The sequence below is a fragment of the Trichosurus vulpecula genome, chromosome 8 (assembly GCF_011100635.1).
Source record: "Trichosurus vulpecula isolate mTriVul1 chromosome 8, mTriVul1.pri, whole genome shotgun sequence".
Lineage (NCBI taxonomy): Eukaryota > Metazoa > Chordata > Mammalia > Diprotodontia > Phalangeridae > Trichosurus > Trichosurus vulpecula.
The window spans coordinates 55483589-55509367 of NC_050580.1; the positions used below are offsets into that span (position 1 = coordinate 55483589).

At 38.4% G+C, this 25779-nt stretch overlaps 1 protein-coding gene across 5 annotated transcripts in view; it reads left to right on the top strand.

Annotated features, from left to right (window-relative positions):
- FAM149B1 (family with sequence similarity 149 member B1) overlaps window positions 1–25779 on the top strand; it is a 42232-nt gene that overhangs the window by 1310 nt on the left and 15143 nt on the right. For 4 of the 5 annotated variants that reach the window (XM_036734743.1, XM_036734742.1, XM_036734745.1 and 1 more), the window contains exons 2-8: window positions 1053–1157; window positions 4885–5014; window positions 8110–8252; window positions 8385–8501; window positions 18440–18610; window positions 20763–20950; window positions 23178–23302. In XM_036734743.1, the coding sequence (XP_036590638.1) occupies window positions 1053–1157; window positions 4885–5014; window positions 8110–8252; window positions 8385–8501; window positions 18440–18610; window positions 20763–20950; window positions 23178–23302 (979 nt within the window). The remainder of the gene's footprint in view (window positions 1–1052; window positions 1158–4884; window positions 5015–8109; window positions 8253–8384; window positions 8502–18439; window positions 18611–20762; window positions 20951–23177; window positions 23303–25779) is intronic. The other variant, XM_036734744.1, reaches the window with a different exon arrangement.

The following is a 25779-nucleotide window of genomic DNA, read 5'->3' on the forward strand; positions in this document are numbered from 1 at the left end:
ACTAAAAAGATACATTTGTTCATTGATCCTCTAATCAGTAAGCAAAGGTGTTTTGCACTGTCATGAAAAAGGTACTGTACAGAGTCCACAGAACTATAGAGAGGGGATTCCCTATAAAGAAGGCCCTCAATGGTGGTCTTGTTTGTGTTTCACATTATACTGGTGATGTCCAGCGTGACTTACTGAGATCCACAGCCACTGGGAAGAAAAAGGTCTATCAAGCCATACAGGAAACTCTTAAGGAAATGATTTTACACACACACACTAGATTATGAAATGCACAGACACTGCATATGGACACTTATGTAGGTCCAGTGACTAGAATAAGTTAGGATTGCATTACATTTGGTCAATTCTGCAGTAGTTTCCATATTTCTAAGCTGCTCCCTGACACACACACACAAAACACCTTTCCAATACCAGGCTCTTCCTGGTGATGCTGTACAGTCATGAATCATGGAGTGCCAGTTAGTATGAAACTAGCAAAAGCAGAGTCTCTATTTCAGAGCCAAGAATTCAGTGCCTAAAATGTGGCTAGCAGTTTTTCAGTTCAAGATGTTGTCATAAGAGGTACTTGTTGAGAAGAGTTTAGATGCAAACTCACTCCTCACTGCTGAAAAAAAAATAGCAAATTCGCTGTTTACTGTGGGTTTGTAGCTTGATCTTTATACGCAAGAGACGAGTACTTCATAAGCACCATCTACGCGCTTTTGTCTGATTTAGGGGGGTAATTTTCTTGCTTTTCTCTACCATTGGAGACTAAATGAGTACCGTCAGACATTCAGATACAGAATTTAGCCTCTTCATTTATTCTCCATGCCATTTTATAGCAGACACCGTAATCCTTCAAAACATGCTAGATGGCCTCCAATATTAAAATGCCAAGATTCTGATCATCTGGGGTATTTTGAGTGGGTCCTTTATAGATGGAGTCACAAGAATAATTTACTCCAAAGTTCGTTCATGTGTAAATTGGATGATTAAATAATCAAATTCTCGAGAAATGTCTTATTTTTTAAACAGCTAATATAACATTGTTTTACCCTTTGTAGGAAAGGAATTGCCAAAAATGCTCTCGATCATCATCCCCTTCCAGAGCAGTTGGATGAAATTTCCCCCACTAATGACAGCCATGAAAAAGACTCAAGCTACCAGAGGTAAAACTGCTACGCCTTGTGCCATTTTTTTAAGAGCTTTTACAGATGGCAGCTTTGTTTGGAAGTTAGCAACATAATAAATTACACATATACAGTTTGCATAGCTGTATAGTTGCAGAGTACTTTGTAAAAATGCATTATGATATCTCATTTAATCTTTTTTTACAAAAACATTTTATTGTATTGTTTATTACTATATTATATTGTTTATTGTAATTTGTGTTCACTTTTTTAAAGTCTGTATATGTAAAGGTGTGACTTTTCCAGTTTTTTACATTTAGTTTTTATTTTATTTTCTCAATTACCTGTATACAAAATTTTTTAACGTTCATTTTTTAAACTTTCGAGTTCCATATTCTCTCCCTCTCTCCCTTCCTCCCCCCTTCATTGAGAAGGCAAGCAGTTTGATATAGATTATACATGTGTAGTCATGTAAAACATTTCCAAGTTAGCCATGTTGCAAAAGAAAATGCATACAGACAAAAAAATAATAAAATTGAAAAAGTATGCTTTAATTTTCATTCAGACCCATTTCTTTCTCTAGAGGTGGACATCATTTTTCATCATAAGTCTTTGGAAATTGTCTTGGTTCACTGTGTTGCTGAGAATAATTAAGTCATTCAAAGTTGATCATCGTACAATATTTCTGTTACTTTGTACAATTTTCTATTGGTTATGCTCATTTCACTTTGCATCAGTTCATATAAGTCTTCCCAGGTTTTTCTGAAACCATCCTGCTCATCATTTCTTATAGCACAATAGTATTCCATCATAATCACATACCACAATTTGTTGTTCAGCCATTCCCCAATTGATAGACATCCCCTCAATTTCCAATTCTTTGCCACCATAAAAAGAGCTGCTGTAAATACTTTAGTACATATAGGTCCTTTTTCTTTTCCTTTTTTTTTTTAAACTCTCTTTGGAATACAGACCTACTAATGGTATTGCTGGATCAGAGGGTGTACACAGTTTTATAGTCCTTGGACATAGTTCCAAATACTCTCCAGAATGGTTGGATTGGTTCCCTGCTCCAACAGTACATTAACATCCCAGTTTTCCCACATCTTCTCTAGCATTTATCATTTTCCTTTTTTGTCATATTAGCTAATCTGATAAGTATGAGGTGGTACCTCAGAATTGTTTCTCTGATCGATAGTGATCCAGAGCATTTCTTCATATGACTATAGATCTCTGTTTTCTTTGTCTGAAAACTGCCTGTTCATATCCTTTGACCATTTATCAATTAGGGGATGACTTGTATTTGTATAAATTTTACTCAGTTCTCTATTTATTTGAGAAATAGGGTCTTTATCAGAGAAACACGTTTGTGAATTTTCTCCCCAGTTTTCTGCTTTCCTTCTAATCTTGGGTGCATTGGTTCTATTTGTGTAAAAACTTTTAAATTTGATGTAATCAAAATTACCCATTTTACATCCTGTAATCCTCTCTATCTCTTATTTGATCATAAATTCTTTTCTTGTCCACAAATTTGATGAGTAAAATATCCCTTGTTCCTCTAATTTGCTAATGATATCAACATTTATGTCTAAATCATGTACCCATTTTGAGTTTATTTTGGTTTACTGTTTGAGATGTTGGTCTGTGCTTAGTTTCTGCCAAACTTCTTTCCAGTTTTCTCAGCAATGTTTGTCAAGTAGTGAGTTCTTGTCCCAAAATCTTAGCTTTTATAGGTTTGTCAAATACTAGACTACTATGTTAATTTAGCATTTATTGTGTATTTAGTCTATTCCACTGATCCACTACTCTATTTCTTAGCCAGTGCCAGATTGTTTTGATGATCACTGCTTCGTAATACAGTTTAAAATCTGGCACTGCTAAGCCACCTTCCTTCACATTATTGTTCATTGATTCCCCTGGTAGTTTTAACGTTTTGTCCTTCTAGATGAATTTTGTTATGATTTTTTTCTAGCTCTATAAAATAATTTCTTGGTAATTTGATTGGTAGGGCACTGAATAAGTAAATTAACATATGTAGAATTGTTATTTTTATTATATTGACTTGACCTACCCATGAACAATTAATATTTCACCAGTTATATAGATCTGGCTTTATTTGTGTGAAGTCTTCCTGAATTTGTCTTGGCAAGTAGACATCCAAATATTTTATATTGTCTGCATTTACTTTAAATAGAATTTTTCTATCTCTTGCTGCTGGACTTTGTTGGTAAATACTGATGATTTATGTGAGTTTATTTTATATCCTACAACTTTCCTGGACTTGGTAATTATTTCATCTAGTTTTTTAGTTGATTCTCTGGGATGCTTTAAGTATACCATCCTGTCATCTGCAAAGAGCGATAGTTTTGTTTCCTCATTGCCTGTTCTAATTCCTTCAATTACTGTCATTTGATCTTTACATTAGCTTTGAAGTAGGTACTGAAAATAATATTATACCCATCTTACAGATGAAACTAAGACGTGAACTTGGGTCTTTCGGCCTCAACTTCAGTTCTTTTTTTTCAGTGACTTATTTTTTTAAATTAAATTTTGGGTTTTTTTTCAATCAATGAAAATTGGCCTCTTTCCTCACCCCCATCTACTCCACTGAGAAAGCAAGAAAAACAAAATTCCTTTTATAAACACGTATAATTAAACAAAAACAAATTCGTGCCTTGGCTATGTCTCCACAAAAGTCTCATTCTCATTCTGAATCCATCACCTCTCCGTCCAGAATAGGGTAGCACATTTCATCTTGGTTCCTCTGGAATCATAATTGGTCATTGCATGTACTAGGGTTGCTAAGCCTTTTAAAGATGTTTTTTTCTGTAATACTGTTGCTGTATAAATCGATCTCCTGGTTCTGCTCACTTACCGCTTCAGTTCATAGAAATCTTCCCAGATTTCTCTGAAACTGCCCCTTTCATCGTTTCTTATAGCACAATAGTATTCTATCATATTCATAGACTCTAACTTGTCCTACTATTCCCCAATTGATGGGCACATTCTCCGCTTTCAATTTTTTATCATCACAAAAAAAAAACTGCCATAAGTATTTTTTGTACATATGGGTCCTCGTCCTTTTTCTTTTTCTTTGATCTCTTTAAGGTATAGATCTCGTAATGGTATCTCTAGTGATATTTTCAATAAGCCTTGGTTCTAAACCTAAGGTTTTTTTTTTTTCATTTACTTCTATTTTTAGTGCCATCAGACTTCACTGGTAACTTGGTTCTTGGTCAGTGTAAGCAGTGTGCACATTGCAAATCTTAATATAGTTTAAGTAATATTACCCAGGAGATTGTGATCTGAGAGAGGCCACTAAATTGTTTTTCTGAAATATTGTTCATTATTTAGAATGTATTTTGCTGTATTTTAAATTGTTGTATTATTCCCTCAGGCTCTCATTTGCTCATGATGAAATTGTTTTATGCCAGATGTTTAAAAAAATGGGAGAATATTTAGAGAGTTGATGAGCTTCAGCAGAGTTATAATATTTGAAAATTAAAATACTAATAACATTATTTATATTAATTTGAGTTGCACTTATATATGCATTATTGTTACATTATAGTTATATTGAGTGCTGGTTGCCATGGCACCCTGAAGTGCCCTATAACTATGCAAATTGTACATTTTAGAAATTCCCTATTATATCTCTGTGAGCACATTTGAATACAAATTTCTAAATAGTCTGTTTGCAAAAGTATAAAAATGTCTGAGAATTCTTCCTTTTTTTTCCCCTTTTCTCTTCACATTGTGGATTTAGTGAATCTGACATCACACAAGAGTCACCTTTTACATCAACTGACACTGGCAATTCCAGGTCTGCCTTTCCGAGCTACACGGGTACAGGGATCTCTACTGAAGGCAGCTCAGACTTCTCCTGGGGATATGGTGTGAGTTACATATAATCGGTCTGGTAGAATAATTTGGAGGGTAGGACCTAAAGCTGAAAGTCAGAATTTACCAGCCTTCATCCCACATTTCTTCCTATACTGCTACATTAAAATACAAAGTAGTATTTTGTAATACTACTTAGTACATAGCACCCTTAGTTTTCATCTACTGTTACCCTTTTACAGATATGGAAGCTGAATCACAGATGCAAGCTGAATTGATAATTTATGAAATAGGAGCAGGCACTCCCAGTTCTTTGGGCCCTTACTGGGAAAGCCCACGATGGCAGCAGGAAGGCGGGAAGTGGGGCTGCAGTCATACTTTAATAAGGCACAGAGAGTACAGAGACAAGCAGTGAAAGGGGTACAGAGGCAGATGGTGTGGGGACAGAGAAGCAGGCAGCATGGGGGAAAGGATGGGGAGGAGGAGAGACAGACTATAACTCATGTAAGCATGGAGCTGAGGTGGGAGCATTAGGCAGCATGGTCCCGATGGAGATAGAAGAGTCCTTGTGGGGGGTGGGGTGGGGAATAGGAGTTTGAGATCTCAAGCAGCGCCTAGATGGCTTCTCCTGACTCAGCACATGTTATTCAGATGTGAATTTTGGTTGCTGTACGATACAATTTGTAATTTATGTTCCTTTGGTCATTGGGACAGTTTGCAGTCTTGTTGTACAGGCTCCTTATAAACTTAATATACAGACTAGAAGGGGGACAGGGTGGTCAAGGAGAGCAGAAAAAGATACAATTTTAACACAAAGCTAAGCAGTTGGGGCCCCGTTACAGAATTATAGAATTTCAAAGTTGGAAGGAACCTTAGTGTCCTTCTTGGCCAAGCCATACCCTTAAAGAATCCCCACCACAATATACTCCATAAGTGGTCATCCAGCCTTTTCTGAAAGACCTCTGGTGAAGGGGAACTCACAGCCTCCTATTTCATGTTGGTTTCTGATGGCTGGGCAGTTTTTCCTTACATCCAGTCTGTATTCAAAACCTCTACCTGTTGCTCATATTTCTGCCCTTTGGGGTCAAGTAGAACAAGTCTAGCTTCTCTTTCACAGGACAGCCCTTCAGATTCTTAAAGACAGCTGTCACATGCCCCTGCATTGTCTCTTTTCCTGGTCCTATTTAAAAACCCTCAAGTCCTTCGATAGTCTTCAAATTATATGTATTCAAGGCCCTTCACTGCTTTTTTTTAACCTTCCTCTGGATGTTCTCTTGCTTATCAGTGTCCATCCCAAGGTATAGTGCCCACATGGTACTCCCCATAGTACACCCATTGTGGCCTACAAATTAGTAGAAAGTCTATGACTATGGATTCTTCTTCCAGTTGCTGTTATTGTCTTGTTCAGTTTTCTTCTGTTCATCAAGGCACATTCAGTCTGATGGGTTCGTTCTTCTCCTGGCTGAAGAATAGATGAATGACAGAAAGTTAAACCCTCCCATTTGGACAGAATATTTGATTTGGAAGGGACTTATATAGTCCAGTCTATACCTGATCAGGAATTTCGTCTATCACACCTTTACCAGCTGGCCATTCAAATTCTACATGAAGACTTTCAGAGAAGAAAAGGATTCAGCTTCTAAGGCAGACCATTCCACTTTTAGATAGGGCCATTTTTTACAAAGCCTACCCTTTGGAGAGGCAGAATTAGATTATATTGAATCATTACGCCTAATCCTTCTCCCTGGGACCAAGCAGAATAAGTCTAACCTGTTTTCTACCTGTAGCCCTTGAAGTACTTGAGGATAGTTAATGAATATTCTGCCCTAAATCTTCTCTTCAGTTCAACTATCCCTGGTTCCTTCAACGGCTTCTATTATAGTGTGCTCTCTAGTCCCCTCACCATCTTGGTTGCCTGCTTCTGAATGTGTTCCAGCATGTTAAATGTTATGCCCAGAACCGAATACAATACTCAAAATGTAAGCTGACCGGGTCAAAAAAGCAGTGGGATCCTCTCTCATTTTGAACACTATACCTCTCATAATGCAGCCTACAATCATGTAAACTTTTTTGACTACTTTTCTTTCTTTTTTTTTCTTTTTTCTTTTTTTTTCTTTCCTGTTTCTTTTTTTCTTGTTTTCTCTTTTTAAAATCTCATTGCGTAAGGGGAACACTAAACCTCTAGACCTTTGTCAGACAAATTGCTATCTAACCCTACTTTCTCCATCTTATCCTTGTATTGTTGATTTTTTTTAACCCAAGTGTAGTTAACTATCAATATTTAGCCTTTTCAAATGTGATATTAGATTTGGCCTGTTGTTTGGCCCATCTAGGTACTTTTGGATCCTGAATCTCATCCAACATGTTATTTATATGACCAGCTTTGTGTTATCTGTAAATTTTATAAGCATGCCATCTTCATACCTTTATCCAAGCCATTGATAAAAATGTCAGGACCAAGGTGAGATCCCTGGTTCACTCTACTGGAGATAGTAACCTATTAGTGACTTTATTTGAGGTCTAGATCTAGGTAACTATAACATCATCTAGCCCCTATCATTCCATCTTGTTGAGAAAGATAATATGAGACTCTTCCTGAGTTGAGATCTGGCCTCAGACACTTATCAGCTGTGTGACCCTTGGCAAGTCACTTTACCCTCTTTGCCTCTGTTTCCTTAGCTCTCAAATGACCTGTAGAAGGAAATGGCAAATCACTCCAGTATCTTTGCCAAGAAAACCCCAAATGGGGTCACAAAGAATTGAACATTGCTGGAAACGTCTGAGCAGCAACAAAAGTTTTCTATACATGTAGTAGAGGAGAGGTAGAATTAATATTTCTCCCTCATGCTTACTTCCATTTGAAGGCTAAAATTTGAAATGTGAATAAGTCTTGGTTTTTTGTCATGTCCTGCTATAATTCTTCACTCAGTGGAATTAAGAAGGACATCAGCATAAATTATCTTTATAACAGTATAAGTCATTTGAGTAATTTATGTATATGCTGAAACCTTCCAAAAATTTAACTTATGGCCTATGGAAACTTGGTAGTTTTTCATATTGAACAAATACTTAAATGATTTTAAAAGATTTTTATGACTTTAGCGGATCTCAAACCTATCTGGAAATGTTTTTTCTGGATATTTATTTTTAGGAACTTGACCGAAATGCCACCGAAAAAGTGCAGTCGATGTTCACAGTCATCGATGAGTTTTTGTATGAACAAAGGTCAAGCATCCATACGAAGGGTCTGCAAGAAGAATGCCAACAGTGGATGTCTACCTTTCCTCACCTCAGGTATCAAAGGGAAGGAGCAGAATCTGATAGACATTTTATCTTAAAAACAGAAGAGTACATTAACAAAAATGCTTGTGGTGGTATTACTGTTATGTGCACTTGGGTGAATTACTCTATTTCTTTAATTTGAAGGATTCTGGGAAAGCAGATAGTCCCTCCTTGTGAAGGTTATGGATTGTATCCTAGGTCTCCATCAGTTACTTCAGCCTCACATGAAATGACATTGAACCAAGAAAGAGAGTCTTCTGTGTAAGTAGTAGAGCTTTTTACTTATGCTGAAGCAGGAAGATACTTCTCCCTGTCATCTGTTACTAAGTAGCAAAGGTTAAGTCTCTGAGTCTCATTACAGTGAACTTCATGGCACATTATCTAAACCGTTTAGTTGTACTAGAATTTTGTTCTCTGAAATATTGTGTTGGTAAGCTGGCATCATCTATAAAAAAAACCATTTTTGTTATGTAGAGATTGGTGCTTATATAACAGTAGTATGTTAAATTAGGGTTTTGGGGACTCTTTCAAAGAAAGCATTAAAGAAACTTAACTCCAAGAAACTTTCTGGCTGAAGTCTATCACTTGTTGACCAGAAGTACCCACTGGTCAAAAATAGCCTCAGTCTATTAAGTATTGTAAATATTCCTGCATAAGGAAATGAAGAACTCCATTTGGTAGCTATGAATGTGATGGCAGAGGATGCCTAGGCAAAGAGACAGTCAAGAAAGGTTTCTTGTTGCACAAGGCTCCATGATTTCCTCTGGGTAGGGAGCCAGTCAGCACCTGCTTTGCAGCCTGCAGTCTTAGAGCAGACTGTGGCACAGGAATCAAGCCAGGAAGCTCTGGCTTCAAGAGCCATATCTGACATTCTATCTGATCCTGGGGCAAATCACTTAACTTCTTAGTATCTCAGGTGATGGAATGGACAAAAACAGCAAAAAATGATACCATTTGGTGTTGGCATTGTTGAGAAAACAGGAAATTTTTCACATTGTCATTGGAACTGTAGAATGGGCAAATGGAGCAACATAGTAATGTATAAATCTAATCATATCCTTTGATTCACTAATTCCATTGTACATAATGTATCCTAAAGCTATCATTAGCCAGAAAAAAGGCCATATTTGCACAAAATATTCATAGCTGCTATATACGTAATTATGAAAAACTGAAAAAAACTATGTCCAGCAGATGGGGAATGGTTGAATAAATTTATTTTGACAGATCCATTGTATCATAGATGTGGATATTTCTTCTGCCACTGCAAGATCCCAATTCTCATCAGTACCTTGCTGTCCTGTGCAATTATTTTCCATGTCTTTGTTTTTTAATGTTGGGATATTATGGTGCTGCAAAAACAACAGATATAAAGACCATTGAATATAGAAGGATGGGCCAGTAAGAAGTGAGGCAAAGCAAAGTTAACACTTACTGTGTCAGATCAGTAATTTCCTCTGTGAGCATTTCCTTTGCCTATGCAAATACCACTCCCTCTGATAAGTTAGTAGATGATCTTTCAAAGTTATTGTGGCTAAAAAGTTCATCATCCTGCAGCCGATATAGTGATGAGCCTCACCAGTCTTGGCCACACTGGTCCTCAGATGACAGATATACAGGCCGTCACCAGGCTTTTGTAAGGCCTACCAGAGATTATATTCCACACCTATAGCCTTCAAGGATCCAGCGTCACTCCTGTAGGACTTTAGGTATATGGGTTGTGATAACATTTTTGAACATGTACATAGTTGAGTTTTAGGGATTTGGGATTTAGTCCACATTTGGTTTAATTACTTACTAATATTTGTTGCATGTTAGGTTTATAATAAAACATTTTTAAAAAGGTGAATAAAGGTACTCGCTCAGTAATGAAAGGAATGATTATTGAAAATTTAAGGTACACCAGTCAGACTTGCAGAAGTAAACAAAAATCATAAAATCCATCATTCTCGGGGATATGAGGGAACAAGGACATGCTAACTTTTAGCAACACCATAAATTGATGTAGTTTTTTAAGAAAGTGTTTAATTTGTTTCAGTATTTTGATGGATCTCATCGATGTGATGTTCTGTTCTTTCTATAGAACCTTCTCATATGCCTTCTTATTCTGTGTGATTCTTTTCTGTAGCCTTTTATAAATGCTCCAGGGATGACCCACTCAGTGCACTGGAGGACTGCTTCAGAGTCTTTTATTGTCCCCTGGAGAGCAGTGCTCACACTGTCCATCTTTTGTCCCTTACACTTTACTGCGTTCTAATCATTCCAATTCACCAAGCATTTCATGTGCCAGGCACTACGCTAGATGCTGAAAATAAGCCCCCCTCCCCCTCAAGGAGTTACATCCCACTTGGGGAAATGTATGCATGTGAATAATATGTATTTACTTGGCTATATCCAGGTGACTAAACATGAAGTAATTGGTGGGACAGAAATGGGGAGGAATCAGGCAGGACTCTTCGTAGGAAGTGGTGCTTTAACTGATCCTTAAAGGGGACTAGGAATTCCAAGAAGTACAGAAGAGGAGGGCTAGCATTGCTCACAGAAAAGGCCTGAGATGGACCTTGTACACAGGAAACTGCAAATAAACCAGTTAAGCAGGAATGTATAATCACTGAAGATTTTCAAAAACTGATTTTGTCTCCTTCCCTATTTAGCAACATGCCTCTTCACTAGCAGTCAGTCAGTCAACAGGCATTTTTTAAGTGCATCAAATGTGCCTTGCGCTGGGGTCAGCGCTGGGAATGCAAATACAAAAATTAAACCATCCTTTTCTTCAAGGAGCATACATTGTATCGAGGGAGACAATGTGTACATGTAAATATAATAGCTACAGTTCCTGTAGCATTTTAGAGCTTGCAAAGCGTTTTGTAAATATCTCTCAATGTACAACAACATATACTATTGAAGTACTTTAGGGAGTGAAGTTCAGATAGGCAGGAAAGTCCTCATGGGAGGTGGCGTTGGAGCTGAGCTTTGATGTAAGCTGGAGATTCTAAGATGAGGTGGAACGTGTTGAGGAACAGCAAGGTCAGTTTGAGCAGACTGAAGGTGAAGGATGTCTGCTAAGTCTGCAAGGGTAGGTTGGAATCAGGTTGTGAAAGGTTTGTTTTTTAAATGCTTATCAGACTTGGTTTATTTAGCAAGGCAGCAATAGATTCTTTTTCTCGGTGGATCTGTTACATACCTTCCTTTCACAGGCCCCTATTTTGGAAGAGTCTGACTGGGCCCACAGGGATGAGTGCAAAATTTACCAGTGGCTTTTCTTGGAACCTGGCTACACAAATCATAGCGATCAGCTGCCCTTCCAGCTAATAAGTTTCCTTTCAAATCCTCCAGTAGTCTCTTCAGAAAGGTGTCACTTCAATGTAAAAACAGATGAAGGTGAGGATAGCAAAGAATATATTAGAAAATGTCTTAGGACAAAGAAATGATAAAGGTTAAGTGCTTCTAGGCTACTCAGAAGTGTGATATGTGTACTGCATTAGTATTTTCTTCAAGAAGCGTCCAAAAGTTCTGAACTTAGGGAGGATCCCACAACAGCACAGGAAAGGAATGACTATATTTAGACAGGAAATGACAATTAGCCAGTATGGGAATCATCTTAAAATCAGCCATCTCTGTGTAATCAGGTTAACAAACAGAGGAAAAGTTAAAATTGACAGCCAATTAAATGATAAAGATGAGAATGCACTTCTTGCATGGTTCTAATTCAATCTACTTAACAAGCTCTTGACTGAAAAATGGAAATAGAGGAGAGCTAAAACACTGACTCTCATTATCACTATTTTTTCTTAAGAGAAGTTTAACTGATTGAAAAAAATCGCCCCCAGCGTAAGAGGTCAGAAGCTTTTCCAGCAAGCGCTGAATCTCCTTGCCAAGAAGAACCTATGAACTCCAAACCCAGCACCAATTAAGAATATAAAGTCATAGGCAAAGTATTACATGGAAGGGTGATATAAGATTACAACTAGTGTCCACACAACAATTTAAAACATTGGAGATAAAAATCAACTTGCTTAAAAAAAAAATCTTTGTGTGAGACCCAGCTAAGCCAGATAATGCTGAGAGCATTATAAGTATACCTGGAAGGAGGATGACATTTGCATGAAAAGGGAAAGATTTCCCAGCATGGCCTTAGCATCTGTTTCCATCGTCAGTGCCACTGGAACCACTGCATTCACAGGATCACAGGTTTGTGGAATTGGAAAAGCTCTTAGAGATCATTTGGTCCAGTTCTCTTATTGTATAGAGTTTGGCCTTCTCAAAACCTCCCTAGTCAGTAAGCACTAACTAAGTACCTACTGTGTGTCAGGAATCATGCTAAGTACTGGGGATATAAAGATGGAATAGAAAGATCCCCTCCCTCAAGAAGCTTACATTCTCATGGTGTAAATACGAGAGAAATGAATACAAGCTAGTTGAGGGACTAGGCTTGCGCTGGCAGCTGAGGGAAGTGGGAAAGGCTTCATGTAGAAGGTGGTTCTTGAGCAGAATTTTGAAGGAAACATTCTGAGGCAGAGCCAAGGAGGAAGTGCGTTCTAGGAATAGAAAACAGCTAGTGCTGACACACAACGGTGGGGGAGATGGAGTATTCTGTGCAGAGAACAGTTTGACTGGACTGCAGAATTCAAGAAAGAGTAACAAGGTTGGAAAAGTATGTTGGGGACAAGTTGTGAAGGGCTTAGGAAGCCAAGTTTTGTTTTTTGTTGTTCAGTCATTTTCAGTGGTCTCCAACTCTTCGTCACCCCATTTGAGGTTTTCTTGGCAAAGATACTGGAATGATTTGCCATTTCCTTCTGCAGCTCATTTTACAGATGAGGAAACTGAGGCAAACAGGGTTAAGTGACTTGCTCAGGGTCTAATAGCTGTCACAGGTCAGATTTGAACTCAGGAAGATGACTTCAGGCCTTGTGTTCTGTGCACATTGGCACCACCTAGGTGACCCTAGACAAGTTTATATTTAATCCTAAAGGCAATAAAGAACCATTGGAGTTTATTGAGCCAGGAAGTAACTTGGCCAGATCTGCGCTTTAGGAAAAATACTTTGGCTGCTATGTGGAGAATGACTTTTGCGGAGTGAGAGGGAAATCAGGGAGACCAATTAGGTTATTGTGATAGTCCATGTGTGATGCAATGAGAATGGGAATTACAGTAGCAGTCATGTGAGAGAGAAGCAGATGGTTATGAGAGATGTCTATAGAAATCACAAGATTTGTCCACTGATTGGACATGAGTTCTAGGGGAAGAGGAGGTCACAAAGAGAGCACCAAGGGTGTGAATCTAGGAAAAAAATAGAGAAGCTTAGGGTGTGGGAATGAGTTCAGTTTTAGAAATGTTGAGTTTGAAATGCCGACAGGACAGACAGTTTGAAATATTCAGTAGGCAGTCAGATATACTCTGGCTAGACACCTAGATTTTTATTCATCCGCATAAAGATCATTAAACCAATGAGGGCTGATGAGGCCATTAAGTGAGAGGCTGCATGGAGAGTGGAGAATCTCAATACCTGAGCTGACTTTATGGGGAAGTAGAACTTGAGATAAAGTTGGAAGGAGTAGCAGTACCTGAACATTTACATTTGGAAGAAACCCATGTTGGACTTGGCACAATTGTGAAGGCACTCTGGAATCAATACTTCAGAATATCTTTAAAAGATTCTAAAAGAAGGAAAAGATTATTGACACTATTATTATCAAAAAAGGAAGGCATCAGAAACCACTCTCCACTCGATAAAGTCTTCCTGAAAATGGTTTACATTTATCAAAGGTGTCTAATCCTATTTGAGAAAGGATTTTGCAGATCACTGCCATAGTAGATTGTCTTCATAGTCCCACAGTTGACTGAAAGGATATAGGAAATAAAAATTATCATTGTTTGTGTTTATCTTTTACAAAAAAGCATTTGACTTGGAAGCAAAATGTAGCCTTAATGACTTCTTTCAACAAGTTATTTCCTATTGATAGGTAAAGATAGTGTAGAATTACTTGATCAGTCAATAACCACACCACAAGGAGCCAAACACTGTACTGAGCAGTGGGGATACAAAGAAGAAGGAATTAGCCCTTCCCCGCAAGCTTACATTCTAAGGGGGAGACAGTATGTACATAAAATAGGGGAGTGTATGTGTGCGTAATTATATATAAGCAGCTACAAGGTAACCTTAGAAGACAAAATACTGACAGCGGGGAACTGGGAAAGGTGTTACGCAAAAAGAAGTGAGGTTTGAAGAGGAGGAGGTTAAGGAGAGCATTCTGGGCATGGGGGACAGCCTGTGCCAAAAAGCACTCCCAAAGATGGAGCAACGGCTCCACGCGGCTGGAGTATGGAGTGCATGGAGGGAAGCAATGTGTAAAAAGACCAGGCAGGTGGAAAAGGGCCGGTTGCAAAGAGCTTTAAATGGCAGTTGCCACTGTAGAGATCCCTGATGATCCTTCAGTAACCAAGTCAGGCAAAAAACAGTATGAACAGATAGTTCTTGTTCCAGGGGATAAGGGAGTAGCTGGTAGGCATTGAAAGTACAGCACAATTTCCCAGATGCCCTCCAGGATGTGGGTTTGTGTTTTTAATGTAAAACCTGCTGTATTAAAAATAGCAAATTTACTCTTCAGGTTTTACTGCCAATGGCTGCTGCATAGTGAACTGAATATTATGTAAATTGTCTGTAAACTGAAGCTTAGCTGTCACAGCAAACCCCTATGTATTACTAATTTAGGAGTCAGAATTGGAGTATTCATCAGTGTTATAGAGGAGGTCCTGTAAGAGTTAAATAGAAGGAGGCTTCCATAGAGACAGTGAAGTCCTCAGATGCTCCTGTTGGGGGATGGCGTGATTGAAATCAAACTCTTTGCAGGACTTCTTAAGTGAGATCAGCAGCCCCTCCAAAAATTTTAGCCTAGCCGTCTCTACTTAAGAAACACAAGTGAGTAAAGAATGCCCTACTTATGACATTGAGTTAGTCCCTCAAGACCTATGTATATGAGGCAATGTAGATGGACAGTGAATGAGATACAGAAGTGAACATGAAGAAGAGAATGTACTGGATTGCACTGGGATGTTCGCCAGATGCTTTTGATGATCACTAGCTAGGACTCGGCCCCGTGTTGAGCTGTATGTTCATATCACTTTAAGCCAGGGATTAACCAGCAAACTTTTGCTTAATGACTTGTATGTGGAGAGTGCTGTGCCAGGGAGATTAAAAGTTTAGCTAAAACACAGTGATTCCATTTTGGGGACTATATCTTAAGGAAATAATCTAAAAAGGGAGAAAATAATTTATATAACTGGTCATAGCAATACTGTTTATAGTGTTAAATACTAGAAAGAATTCAAATGCCTAGTAACACCCCAGAAATGGTAAGTTAAAGGTAGAATATAATAGCAATTAAAAATAATGGATATGTAGATAATAGATTCTCAATATAATATTGGACAGTTTTAGAAATAGTAGCTATCACAAGGCAAGAAAAAGAAATTAAAGGAATAAATATGGATTTGTTTTCCACATTGTTAGCCCTTTGGGAACTTGAAGATGATTATCATGTTTACGCCTCTTTACACTACCCCCATCCCTATCACGTGTTCCACAAGCTCAGCATTCTCAGTTCATATAGTGTGGACTTCTTTCATTCCCTTGACTAACTGGTTGAGGTAGGGGAGCTGAGATCCATGTAATCCATATCTACCAACCAATTAAAATCTTGGTTTATGGATGGACCTCCAGGACACTATCCTTTCTTCCCCAGTGAGTTCAGTCATTCTCTCCTCTCTATCTTCTGCCCTCAAACTCTTTCATCATACATGTTGATAGTCCCTCAAGAACCCTAACCCCACAGTTCCTCAGTTTACTCATTTCTCATAACCTACTCTTCCACCCCACCTTATCTACACACAAAGATGGTCATACCATCTCCCACAAATGCACCACTTCATGAGCTCTGAAATTTCCTTATCTGCTCACAATCTATTAGCATCTCTCTCAACCTTCCCATATAAAACCCTGCCCTTTGTCCATTCCATTATCTCCAGTATCTTGGCCCCTCAGTTCTGTCCCAGACCATCATCCCTGCACTAGTTATGTTCTCCTTTTTTCCCCATCTCGACACTTGGTGAACAAGATCAAATCTACACTGTCTTCTTGGATCCTTTGTCATACCACCAGTTGTGCCCAACCAAGCCTTGTATTGCCTCCATCATCCAGTGCCTTCACTCCTACATGCATGTTGCTGAAGGAAAATGGAGAAAATCACATAGTAATCCTGACTGGATCCACTACAAATTTATGTTGCATACTATTAACTAGGCCCTTGCTTCTACTAGTAGTGGCAGTCTTTTTACACCTCCTTAATTGATTCACTGTTTCAGTTAGCACTCACCATAGTGGATATTCCAACCATCTTATCCCTTCTCAAATCTCCTATCGCTCCTCCTCCCGTCCTTAGCTGAGAACCTTGCTTCATATTTTACTGAAAAAGGTTGACGCCATTCTTGGCGAGGGCCCTCTTCTTTCTTTTCCTCATCTGTCATTCAGATGCCTTCTGACACTATCTCCTCTTTCATCCTTGTCTCACATTATGAGGCAGCCCTTCTCCTTGCCAAAACAAACCCCTGCCCATCCACAAGTGATTTCATTCCATCCCGTCTCCTGCAGCAGATTACCCCTTTGTCATCCCCACTCACTTATCTTTGGTTTCTCCCTGTCTACTCATTCCTTCCCTACTGTCTACAAACATGCCCATGTCACCCCTCTCCTGAAAAAACTTACTTGATCCCTCCATCTCCACTATCATCCTGTATCTCTTATGCCCTTTGTGGCAAAACTCCTTGAGAATGCCATCTATAATAGGTATCTCCACTTTTTCTCCTCTCAACTCTCTTCTTAACCCCTTATAATCTAGCTTCTGTCCTCATCATTCCACCAAAACAACTCTCTTCAAAATTAACAATAATTTCTTAAAAGCCAAATCCAATGGCTTTTTCTCAATCCTCATCCTTCTTAACCTCTCTGCAGCCTTTGACATGGGGAATAACTCTCTTCTCCTTGATACGCTGTTCTGTTTAGATTTTGGGAGCACTACTGCCTCCCGGTTTTCCTGCTACCTATCTGACCCCTTCAAACAACAAACCACAGAAACAATAATTTCATTGACGATATGACGATGTACTAAAATTTCTGGGATGAAGCTAAAGCAGTATTTAGGGAAAACTTTATATCTTTAAATGTTTATATCAATAAAAAGAGAGAAAGAGCAGATCAGTGAATTGGTCATGAAACTAAAAAAAAAGAAAAAAAATTTAAATTCCCGATTAAACACGAAAATAGAAATCCTGAAAAAATAAGAAGAGAGATTAGTAAAATTGAAAGTAAAACAAAAAAAATTGAATAAATAAAACAACTGGTTTTATGAAAGAGCCATTCCCCAAGAGGTATATAGTCAAAGTATGTGAATAGACATAGATTAAAAGAAGAAATACAGGTAATAACCACATTTTAAAAAAAAATCAACTGGTCTAATAAGAGAAATATAATTAAAACTACTCAGATGCTGCCTCATATCCATCAAATTAGCAAAGATGGTTAATGATAAATCAATGCTAATATGACTTAGAAAAACGACTACCCTAAACCGACTAGTAGAGCTAAGATTGATGTAATCTCTTTGGAAAGTAACATATAATTTATGCAGTAACAGCTACAAACTGTTCATCCTTCCTTGCCGCAGTGATTCCATTTTAGGACTCGGTTATAAGGATGTTATTGACAAGAGAAAAATGTTTGTACAAAAATATTCCCAACAAAATTTTACAAAAAGCTAAAAACAACTTGTACCCAACAGTTGGAGAATGGCTGAAGACACATTTGAATGCAATGGAATATTTTTGTGCCATAAGAAATGACAAGTATGAAGAATAAAAAGAAATACGGGAAGATTTACTTCATGTTGATGCAAAGTAGAAGGATGACAACAATGTACACATAAACTCAGAATTTTGTAAATAACTATAGTAACAGCAACAAAACCTAGAAAAAAATTTAGAAGGAGCAATGAAATAATTGCTTTATTACCACTTGGTAAAGATTAACACATTTTAAAACAAACTAAATAATGAAAATTTATGGTTTCATTTACAGTCTTTTTGTGTTTGACTTGTTTGTTGAAGAGTGCACAGTGATTTATCTTTGCCTTTCCCTTCTTGCACAGGTTTGGTATAAGAGGTAAGAAGTTGCCATTTTCCCTTTCTTATGTCCATAAAGATGCTTCTCTCTCCAAGTCTCCAAGCTTATGTTCCGTGGAAAGAGAAGATGAAGAAGAGGGAGTGATTGTCTCAGAAGGAATAATAGAAGAGTATCTAGCGTTCGACACTACAGACAAGTGGGTAGTTAGACTTTTAAGCTATTTACCTCTTTCTTTTCAACAAGATACTGTGGTTTATATGTAATTTGTCATGTGTGAATTAGATTTACCTTAATTTCATGAGTTTTTTTATTTGCCATTATTTCTTTAGCCTCCAAAACTAGTATTGATATTTTCTCTATTGGACCAGTACTCATTACCCATCCTGAACTATATTTACTTGTATATTCTCTACACATTTGCACACCCACCTAGAGCTCCTGATCTCAGACTTGGAAGCAACCCTCAAGGCCATCTAGTTGAGCCCAGGCCTGAACAAGAATCCTGTCTCTATCCTACCTGAGTATTCTGGATCTTCAAACTTTTGTTTAAAGACCTCCAGTGAAAAGGAACTCACGACCTTCCTGGGCAACACATTTCATTTTGGGCTATCTCTAATAACAGGAAGTTTTTCCATGTAGCAGACCTAAAATTTCCTTTTTGCAAGCAAAGTTTTCACTTTGATGCCTTATCTCTCCCTTTGAGGCCCTGTCATTCTCCTGATACCCTCTCTCCTTCATTCCTGCCAGAAATTCAGTACCCTTATGTCCAGACTGGCTAACCAACGTTCCCTACTGATCCACCACAGGCAGGCTTTCCTTTACTCTCAGTTTATTTCACTGGATATTAGGAAAGCAAACTGATTAAGCTTGTTTTTACTAAGAGATGAGTCATAACTAAGGTGTTCCCCCCACTCTTTCTTATAATTCTCCAGGTTTTTGCCTCTTAATAGCAACTGGATTTCTAATTGATGGGATTTAGAATGCATAGGGGATATTTTATTTCTTTGTTGAACTGAAGGATGGGCTTTCCTTAAATCATACTAAGCCTCAATTTTTCTTCTACTCACCAGTTATTGCTGTAATTCTTCCCCTTCTGACAGCTTTGTGTATGTTGCTTGAGACCCAGGAGGTCCATTGGATCTGAAACACAATGAAAATATGTCAGTTCTCACTGTCACTGAGAGAGATTTTTCCATATAAACCAGGTGTATCCAAAAACATCAGTATTCTACCTCCTAGTAGAGGTTTCTAGCACCCAGGAAGGTATATGTGTGTCTTCCTTGAACACCTTGGCTATTGACATTCCATGTTGGAAATTAAGGAAGAGCTAGTAGTTGTTCAGTTTTTTTCAATTGGGTCTGACTCTTTGTGACCTTATCTAGGGTTTTCTTGTCAAAGAAAGTGGGGTGGTTTGTCATTTCCTTCTCCAGCTCATTTTACAGATGAGGAAACTGAGGCAAACAGGGTTAAGTGAATTGCCCAGGGTCACACAGCCAGTAAGTGTCTGAGGCTGGATCTGAACTCACGTCTTCTTGACTTGAGACCCAATACTCTTTCCAGCGTGCCACCTAGCTGCCTGGCGTGTAGATCTGAAGGAGCTTTAGAAGGGCCTCAGAGCATTTTCCTCCCTTTCCCAGTTCATTACTCTTCCCATAGCTGGCCTTAGACATTCTTTCCTTGGTTTGATGTAGTAAAAGTTATATTGATTGTGTTCATTTATTGGAATTGTTTGCTGTTCGTGCTTCATTACGATCTGTCTCTCCTTTATCCCTGTTGCTCCCGATCTTGTATTATCTATCTCTTGTATTATCTCTATCCATCTCTTTATGTGTCCCCTTCCCCTAAGTAGAATGTAGGCTCCTGGAGGTCAGAACTGTCTCCTTTTTATCTTTGTCTCTCCAGCACCCAGCAAATAGGATTTTAAAAGGTTTTGTTAAAATTTTAATTATCATACATTGTAAGAATCACCCATACCATTAAATAAATATCAGATTAACATTGTCATAAGTTGTAATTTATAACAATACTAAATACTGTTCAAGCATGTTTAGCCTTCTCATTGTTCACCTAGCATGATCACCCATCAACTCATAAATTTAAAAATATTAGAGGGTATTTCACACAGTACTTGCAGGGGAAACAGAAGAAATTTGTTACGAAAATGCAGTATCTTCATTTTGTGCAGAGCTGTTTTTGTTCAAAAGGCAGCTTCACACATGTAACTTATAAAAAGCGGGATTGTGGTAAGACTAACTACATTCCCCAATCCAGCCAGCAATGCTTAATGTTCCACAAATGACAAGAACCAAGTGTCTTCACTGCCTTCCCTTTCTTTCCTTCTGTCTTAGGGAAGATAGGTTACATGGAAGAAAATTAGGCCTGTCTTGTGAGAGGAAAAAATTAGGGTATCCTCCCATTGCTCCATTTCATTGCATGAAGGAGGATGTTCTTGCCTATGTGTTTGACAACGTGTGGAGCAAGATGCTGGACTGCATGGAGGAGCTGATTCGGAGGCACTGGGAGGGATCAGCTTCAGGTAGGGATCTCTGTGGAAACATCAGAAAAAGCCTCATCTCCCCAGTCTCAGCCTCAAAAGGAGAGGCCATGGGGCCATGGCCCCTTCTGCTACTCAAGGGCTGGAAGAGCTTGTTTGGAGCCTGGCGGATAGTTTTCATATTGAGTCAAATCTCTTTCTGTTCTTCATGTGCATAAGGAGAAGTAATGCCAGCCTTAATGCTGGGCTGTGCCATATCAGGCTGATGTTAACAGAAAGGTGTTCTAGTTCACAAGATCTTATTTGACCTTCCCTCTGTCTCTCTGTATGTGTCATTTGTAGTTTGGGGCTTTACAACGTATCTCAGTTTCACCCCTGTTGTAATGGTCCTTATGTTAGCTTCATCTTTTGATGACATCTTCTGGCACAGTTTTTGAAAAGCAACCAACTTTATCTCACGCTTCCTGATTTATAGGTATCAGGTATTCTCTTGCTGCTTTTTTTTCTGTGAGCCATAAATTCAGTTCAGTGAGCATTTATTAACTGCCCACTCTGTGGCAGTGGGTATAGTGTACAGAGTGTCAGCCTTGAGGCTGGAAAGGCCTGGGTTTAAGTCCCACCTCCAACCCTTCCTGGCTGTGTGGCCATGGGCAAGTTGCTTCACCCCAGTGCTTCAATCAGCCCTTTAGAGTTCTCAGTTCCAAAGAAGGTGAGTTTCCTCATCTGAGGGCTTTCCACACCATTGCTTCTCAAAGACCCTCTCAGGAGTCTCTAGGTCGGAACTTTTTGTAATACTAAGTCCCATCCTAGTCCCTGTCCTCTGCACCAGATGCTTGGTTTAGGTGCTAAGGATGCACACACAAAGCTGTTCTTGCTCTGAGGAAGCTTGTGTTCTAGTGGGGGGGGGGGGGGGAGGCAAGGAACCACATGCGCACAGAGGGATCTGTACAAAATAAACACAAAGGATGTGACAGCAGACCTCAGGATTGCTGGTCATTAAAATTCCGCTTAGCTCTGAAGTTCTGTGAGTCCAGCAATGAAGAAAGATCATTCTGTTTGGCATACAGGTAGTCACTGGTGACCCTCAGTTTCAGGAGGTTTTGTAGGGTTAGAAGCTGCATTACCTGGAATTGAGGAGTAGGGTGGTGTGGAAGGAGAGATTATTCATTTGAGAATTTTGATAGTAAAAGGAAGGATAGAGAGGATAGGACAGGATTATTCCAGTGTTGTCTATCACTATGAGACCTCAGGTCTTCAAAATAGGAAACACTAACATTTTAAGATTGAAGTAGAGCCAGAAGAACATTTCTTTTTGTCTTAGTTGTTTAATGAGAGCAATTGAAATGTTCCAAAAAGTTAGATCCAGCTATACCAGAAGACTTGCACTTGACTTTTTTCTTAAGGTTTTAGTAACTGGGGACAATTGAACCTCTAAGAGAGAAATCATCAGCCTTAAAAATTGCTTTTTTTGATCCTGCTATCACAGATATAAATCAATATATTTAGACTACTAAGATGATAAGGCCAATAGATAGAGATCAGTAAATATTTGAAACATTGACACCCCTGATTTCCGTGGGTGTCAGATAGCCGTGCCAGGCAGCTGTTCTACAATTGAGTCCATCAAGTATTTATGAAATGCCTATGTACAAGGCATTCTGATAAGCTCTACCCTCCAAGAGCTTACGTTGTACTGCAAATACATGTCATTGATCATGGGCATCTGAAAGGAGCGATGCCCCACATTGGCAGGTCAGTGGTGTGATGACAGTGTTTAGATATGCCGTCTTTTTATATGAAGGCTAGCACACTCTCATTCTGTAAAATGACACTGGTAATCTTATATGAAAAAAGTATACAAATATTTCACAAGGTCAGGAACTCATGGTTAGGAATTTTTAAGGTGGGCCAAAATATACAGTAGAAACCCCTGTTCCTTAAATATTTCCCTATGAGTCTTTTAATTGCAGAGATGAAAGTGATTTTTTTGTCTTTTACCGAGAAAGAAAATTTCATGTAAAACTCAAGCTTGGTTTCATGTATCCTACTTAACCAACATACCTTTGGAGAGAAATCATTTAAAGGGTTTATTTGCTACTTAGGGCAAAACCATATCTGCTAACGTTTTCTCTCCAACTTTAGAGACCTAGCCTGAGAAAAGATAATTCTCTGAAAAGTTCTTTGAGAAAATGACACTTGAACCACTTTGAAAAGTCATGTTGCTGTGACTCTTGAATGAGCAAGGTTTTGCCTTTATTCCTTTGAGTAGATGATGAGAGCAATGCTTTGACAACAAGATCTGATTCTGAAAGCCCTTGTATGCCGTGTGAACCTCAGCCGCTGGTGTTACCTCGAGTGCCACAGTCTAAGATGCTTTCCATTACGTCCAATCCGGTAAGCTTATGAAGCCAGCTTCTTGGGTAGCGAGGGCTCTCTACTGATGATATTAAGTAAGATTTTCTCATGGGACAACCTCTTTGTCATTCCCATCTTGGTCTAGAAATGTGAAATAATCTCTACTACATTCAGTAAATTCATGATGGAAAATATTTTATAATAATCAGATGAACACTTTTCATAATTTTAGTTTGGCTAAATAATAAGATTCATAACTCTCAGCCAAGCCTTTTGAAGAAAAAACCAAGATCTGTATTCTTGAGGATAATATCTGTTACATTAATCTAAATTTTATGAAGGATGTGTTGTTTTCCTCTCATTTCACACAACATGGTCCTAAAATAATGAGAACAGTAGTCTTGAGAACTATCTTGGGTTTTTCTTTATATTTACTTATTCCTTTTTTCCTGCTCCCCCTTTTTTCTTCTTTTATCCTTTCTGCCTTCCTTACAATGACCTCACAGTTACAGAGCTCACAGTTGAGACATAATAGGCAAGTCAAAAAGAGGGAAAAGTTAGCTCAGAGAAATCTACAGTAGGGAAAAAAGATGGCCGTCTATTTGTGGTTGGTCACATATTTATTCTCATTCATGAGCTCAAGTTTCAAGAAGATGTCTATTGACTCAGAAAAGAGGTCATTCCAGTTTCTTAATTGAGACTTAGTCCTAATTCACTAGACAAAATCTGGTGGTGTATGTGTTGGAAATAAAACATCCAATTCATAATTTGTGCTATGATAACACAGACTTTAATGTTTCTTTAATCTAAAAAATTTACATAGGTTAGATCTGTAAAAGGGCAGACTGAAAGTATAAATTTTTCACATGAGATGCTCCTAAAAATAAATAAATAAAAGATTCTGTGGCAGTTGACATAGGAAGGGGTTGGCCTTCACACTGGGAAGAGACTGAGCAAGAGCCAGGGGCCAGTGATGGACTAGCCTGAGATCAATCAAGAAGGGCTTCTGGAAAGTATCAGCTTAAATTAAAAAAACAATCCATTCCCCCTGCTTCTCGAGAGCTATGTTGTAAATAAAAATGCAGTTAAATTTATTGAGTTGGTGGAATACTAGGAGCAAAGTAATGAATTATGCAGTGATTGTGAATATAAAGACAGAGCAGCAGGAGTAAATTAGCAAGTTTACCTCATTTGTCATAGTTGCTTTTTATTTTATTGAACTTTTTCTTTGTATGTTTGCCTAGGTTCTGTTTTATTTATTTATTTATTTGAATTTTATCATTTTTATTTAATATTTTAGTTTTCAACACTAATTTCCACAAGATTTTGAGTTACAAATTTTTTCCCCATTTCTACCCTTCCCACCATTCCAAGATGGCATATATTCTGATTGCCTTGTTCCCAATCAGCCCTCCCTTCTGTCACCCCACTCCTCACCCCCCCATCCCCTTTCCCCTTACTTTCTTGTAGGGCAGGATAGATTTCTATGCCCCATTCCCTATATATCTTCTTTCCCAGCTGCAGGCAAAAACAACTTTTTTTTTTGAGCATATGCTTTTAAAAATTTGAGTTCCAAATTCTCTCCCCTCTTCCCTTCCCACCCACCCTGCCTAGAAAGGCAAACAATTCAACATAGGTCACACGTGTATCATTGTGTAAAACACTTCCACAATACTCATGTTGCGAAAGACTATATTTCCCTCCATCCTATCCTGTCGCCCCTTTATTCAATTTTCTCCCTTGACCTTGTGCCTTTTCAAAAGTGTTTGCTTTTGATTACGTCTTCCCCCTATCTGCCCTCCCTTCTATCATCCCCCCCTTTTTTATCTCTTCTCCTTACTTTCCTGTGGAGTAAGATTCCCCAATTGAGTGTGTGTATTATTCCCTCCTCAAGAGAGCAAGATTCACTCATTCCCTCTCACCTGCCCCCTTTTCCCTTCCAACAGAACTGCTTTTTCTTGCCACTTTTATGTGAAATAATTTACCCCGTTCTATCTCTCCCTTTCTCCCACTCTCAATATATTCCTTTCTCACCCCTTAATTTTATTTTATTTTTTAGATACCATCCCTTCATATTCTACTCACCCTGTACCCTATGTCTATATATGTATATTCCCTTCAACTACCCTAATACTGAGAAAGGTCTCATGAATTATACACATCATATTTTTATGTAGGAATGTAAACAAAACAGTTCAACTTTAGTAAGTCCCTTATGAATTCTCTTTCTTGTTTACCTTTTCATTCTTCTCTTCATTCTTGTATTTGAAAGTAAAATTTTCTACTCGGCTCTTGTCTTTTCATTGACAAAACTTGAATGTCCTCTATTTTATTGAAAGTCCATATTCTGCCTTGGAGCATGATACTCAGTTTTGCTGGGTAGGTGATTCTTGGTTTTAATCCTAGCTCCTTTGACCTCTGGAATATCATATTCCAAGCCCTTCAATCCCTTAATGTAGAAGCTGCTAGATCTTGTGTTATCCTGATTGTGTTTCCACAGTATTCAAATTGGTTCT